The sequence below is a fragment of the Trichogramma pretiosum genome, unplaced genomic scaffold, assembly GCF_000599845.2.
Source record: "Trichogramma pretiosum strain Unisexual culture from Peru unplaced genomic scaffold, Tpre_2.0 scaffold5, whole genome shotgun sequence".
Taxonomy (NCBI): Eukaryota; Metazoa; Arthropoda; class Insecta; order Hymenoptera; family Trichogrammatidae; genus Trichogramma; species Trichogramma pretiosum.
In genome coordinates this window covers 77,782-82,973 of record NW_019641672.1, presented here as the reverse complement: position 1 = coordinate 82,973, position 5,192 = coordinate 77,782, and the positions used below count along the sequence as shown (strand labels likewise).

Sequence of the window (5,192 nt, the reverse complement as noted above, 5' to 3'; positions counted from 1 at the left end):
TCTACGTATAAAATTGTCTTTCTCACGGAGTATAGTTAATCGAATTTTCAATAGTCAAGAGCTCAATTACATTGGTAATCGACTCTGAAGTTGGGGTTTTTCATGTCCACCCACAACGATAAAGGTATGACTATACATAGATCATACATATTCACCAAGAACCGCCCGGATGCAACCTTAAAGAGAGTTTCACTTAAATTGATTGTACGATGCGACAGCAGAAGTAAAAAAGCCTGGATACCTGCGGGTTTTTGTTTTTACATAAAAATGACGGGCAGCACGTCAAGTGTCAAGATATGTTAGCGATCGTATGAATAAAATCTTTGGAATAAAGTTGATATAAATTCATGATACCTTTAAGCAGATTTTGTGTCGATCCGTTTCGTTTGACTACTAAATTGAATTCAAAGATAATGAACTTATTAAAAGTAAAATATATAATAATAAAGGAAAATATAAGAAAAGTATTCGAACTTGATCATCTTAAATTGATTGAATAAATCAAATTTCCATATAAAAACAGCTCAAATATAAAAATGAACTATAAACAGAGCTTAAGATTCAAATTTATGAAAAGAAAATTTTCAACTGATGTCGAAAGATTCATCATTAAAATGGTTTATATTGTAGATAGAATAATTAACACTAAAATATTTATAGATTCAATTGAAGACATGCTCGATTATCACGATTAACTGTTACACAAATTTTGTATCAAATCATATGTATGCACACAATTAATCTAAATGGTCAATATGATTCCCTACTTCTTTACAGTAATGAATTTCTTCTATCATCAACATTTTCTCATATCAATTCCCTATATTTATAAATAAGTTGTTGTATCGTTCATCGCATTTTCGAAATCTCATTTCTGTACGTCTATTTTTCAAACTTCGGAGATTCCGCTCTTTGATTAGAAACTTCTTGCTTGGAATTCGTTAAATGAAGCTGTCTTTTGAAGCATGAAACTTCGGTATAAGCAATATAACGTGCACCGAGTTCATACACATACGCAAATGGCAAAAGAATCTATGCACGATAAAGAAAAAAAAGTAACTCGGAAAAATTTAACTCGAGCGGATATTACACGCCCGCCTTATATACGTATATGTAATATATATGCGTGTTACACTTTGAACTGAGCTCTGTATGCGCGTAATTGAAAATCAATATTTACAGGGAGGCTCGTATAGGTATATTTTCATCGGTTCCACGCTCTTCAGATTGCTGATGTTAGTACAATTATTTATGAGGGCGCGCGCGCGTGCAATAAACGCTGATTTATCACATCAAGCATGGGATATTTTCTCCTCTGAAAGGTTAATATTATATCTTCGATGAATAATAAATAACTCTTAGGTTTGGAAGCCAAGTATTGCAAAGTTGGTTTGTAAAATGAGTCAACTTTAAGTTAAAATTTAAAATTTAAAAGTTAAAACTTGATAAAAAAATAAATAAATAAATAAAGAGACAGAGAGAAAGAAAAAATGGGAGAAGGTGAACTGGAAAATCTCCATTATTGTCACATCACAATTCAATCATTCAGTTAACTACAGCTCCTGCGTTCCCAGTAGAAATCACATAATGTGCGGTTATCACTCCCCTGACCTCGTACTGTGGCAGCTATGTAGGGTGTACACGTTTTACACGTTCACACAAACATACATGTGGCAGTGTTTCTCACAAAAATAAATTCGAACCAAAGCATTGCTCCCGTTTTTTCTTCAATAAGGCCAAGCGGAAAAATAATACATCAGTTTTTACAAATAACAACTTCGTTGATTGTTTCCTCTTGTTTGGAGAAAAGAAAAGTAGCATATTTTTTCCTCGTGCTTTGATGCCGTTGGTGTTGACATAAAACTCTTATTTGTCAAGTTGGAATTTGAGCTCCTCTGCGTAAAATAAAATAAATATTCAATAATCTAATTATTTTTATTTATATTATATCAATTATTTTACCATATTTAACTAAAAACTGAAATTTTTCATAACAAATTCTTAGAAATACGTTTGGTCCACATAACATGAAAACTTACTAAGGACATTTTTAATTGTATATTTTTTTAAACAATCGCATATACATTTTATTGTATTGCGGGTATGTTACAGAAATTTAACATGCAACACATGAAAATTGTTTGGAATTTCAACTTATCCGACAAGACACTTGAACCTTCTGTTATGCTTTTTCGAGTATCCACGTGGATTTCAAACTTATCAACAATAGTAATTTTTTTAATTTTCGAAATAATGTTAAAGTTAAAAAAAAAAAAAAAAAACTAAAAGTTTCTAAAAAAATTTAGGCATTTTTTTTATTAATTCTACACACTTTATTGATAAATGCTTTATTTTCGAGTTGAAAAATGAAGTGTGTTTTTAATCGTATAATAATTTTTCAACTTGATAACGAAGCATTTTATGACAAAAAATTATAAAAGAATTAATTTGTCAAATCGATAAAAAAACCTAAATATTTTATAATTTTTTTGTATACGAAGGTTATATTAATGAGCGCCATATTTTTATAACCATATAAGTGAATTTTCTTCCGTTTGAAAATTTGAATAGAACAAAATTTTTTTGTAACTAGAGTAACATTTGGCTCCCGCCGAGCGTAGTCTAATAATATTTTATTTTTTTTTACAAAAAATTGTACTTGCACCTAAGTATTTGATTTCAATCGCAATATCTGTTTTCAAATGCTCTGTTTCAATACGAACAGCGGGAATCATAATTTTCGCGGGTCCGAGCGGACCCATGCGCAGTACGCACAGCACACGTGCGAGGCGCACCCGCGCGCCATCGTGGAACATGTTGACGTGGTGAAGTTTGCAAACGAATACTCAATCAAGAGACGCGGGAATCAGTCTGTGTACATACGTAGAACCATTCTTGTCACCTTCTATCTTTGAAGTCCTAAAGCAGTGTTTATTTCAACCCCACATGCTCAGTGTTGAGTGTAAGAAATCAAAATTCGTGATCATAAAAGATAATATTACCATCGGTTTACTAAAAAATGGCATCAAAATCAAAATCAAAATCCGATCGCCATTATACTCTGTGCATGTATCAACTTAGAAGATTCTTGAGCGGTAGTGAAACCCCAAAGTTTAGATACGTCCAATTTTGTAAAATTATAGAAAAAAATTTCTACATTGCTCGAAAGAATCATATAGAGCTTAAGGTTATGGAGGAATTATTGAGAGATGAAAGCCTATTTCCAAGTATAAACGACTTCTTCCAATTCACGTTAGAACGTAAACACTTCAAAGCAGTGGTGTTTCTTCAGGAGATCATGTCGTTCAAAATCCACGAGGCAAGATCAGCTGATGGAAGGTCGGCAGTGCACTGTTTGGCTCGGCGCGGATGCGTCGACAAGTACCACGGCATCGTTGACGGACCGACCACGTCTCTCATTAATTTTTTCTTGAAAAATTCGACGGAAAACCTCATCGACGAGGAGGGATACAGTTACCTGCACGGAGCCTGCTTCGTCGGCAACATCGAAGCAGTGCAACGATTCGTGGGCGAGGGTGCTGACGTGAATCTCGACACGTACGAGTGCTCGCCGCTGCACGTCGCCGTCCAGTACCGGCGAGCGGACGTCGTGAAATTCCTTCTGGAGCTCGGGGCCGATCCAAATCAGCGGGACCGAGAGCAGTCGACTCCGCTTCATCGGCTCTCGTGGCTGCACAAGTGCGATTGCGGCCCGGCCGACTACACCTGCGACAAGAGAAATCCAGCCAATCTGATCGTCAAGATGCTCGCCGCCAAAGGAGCCAGCATGGACGCCCGCGATAGTTCTGAACAGACCCCTTTGGACGTGGCAGTGTCCAAGTGCGACTTGGAGCTGTCGAAATCGCTATTGGAATACGGTGCCAGTCAAGACACATTGAACAATAACGGTCCGATCAACGTGAATGATACGACATTTAGAATGCAGCTGTTTTGTGCGATTTAGTCATGAGAATGCATTGTGTCAGTACAAGTAAAATATTTTAATTTGTGAACTTTTTTAATAGAATTTAAAACAATGAGTATTTTAACAAGTATCTTCAATTCTTATCAATATATGAGTAAACATTATTTATGCCATGTTAATATTAATTCCAAAATCCACTCATGATACTAAATTGGTAGTGTAAAAAGGAGTGAAACATCAGACCACTTGCAACTGTTGTACAGCTGATGTAAAAAAATATGAAATTATAAATTAAAAATTAATTTTCTAAATGTTTTTTAAATTTAAATTTATAAAATCATATTATAAAATTTATAAAATCATTTCAATGTTAAATGCATTTTTCGATTCGGTCTCTCGTCGATACTTTCTGGTTACCTAGCGTCGTCTCAAACTACCTTAATTTACAGACGGTTTTGACTCGAGCTATACTTGAGTATGATGTGTTGTTTACTGAGCTACGTGCACGACGCGCGGCAAGTATAATGCGTGTGTTTGTGTGTTGTGAGCGAGGCGAGCGATCAAAAGACAAAGAGTCCGAGATACACGACGCCACAATTCGGCTCATTGACGTTTCAGATGCACGAACTCCGAGCAGACTACATGTCGCAGTTGATTCGAGCAAGCTGACTCTCGGCACTATAGCGAGAGCCCGACAGTAGTAGCTCGCTCAATAGCAGACCACTTACTATTATCGCGCAGTACACGTGCATACTTGTTTTTCATGGATTCACAAACTAGTCAACGAGTCATAAGAAGATGTAAATCGGAAGTCTAAAAATCGTTGCAACAGCGCAGAGAAGTGATATTCTTTAAACTCGGATTCAAAAAATAGACATTTTATTAACATTGGACGTGGGTATGCTTTTACCACCGACTTTGATGATATCGCCTTTCTACGTTCGGGTGACGAAAGTCTTGCTTGTTAGATCTGGCTATGATCTGCGCAAATAGGGCGTCTTTTTCAGACCAAAAATATAATTTTCTTGAACATTTTGAGAAAATTACTAGGATTTTATATGGTATAATGCAAATAATGGTCCAGTTTAACTTGTCTATACAACCTTGCAGGTATTTTTTTTTATACCTTACTTTTTTTATCGAAAAACCAAAATGTTTCCATGGATATTTCGATGAAACTTTCAAATAAGTTAGTTTTGGATTCCATTTATACATTTATAAAACCTCACAAATAGTTGACATTAGTTTTTCGTATGAGTATTCCCTC

At 35.3% G+C, this 5,192-nt stretch overlaps 1 protein-coding gene across 1 annotated transcript; it reads left to right on the top strand.

Moving 5' to 3' along the window:
- Positions 1–3,019: 3,019 nt before the first annotated feature.
- On the top strand, positions 3,020–3,964 carry LOC106650280 (tankyrase-2-like). Its single transcript, XM_014368209.1, has one exon. It carries the CDS (start codon positions 3,020–3,022, stop codon positions 3,962–3,964), a length of 945 nt encoding a protein of 314 aa, XP_014223695.1.
- The last annotated feature ends 1,228 nt before the right edge of the window (positions 3,965–5,192 follow it).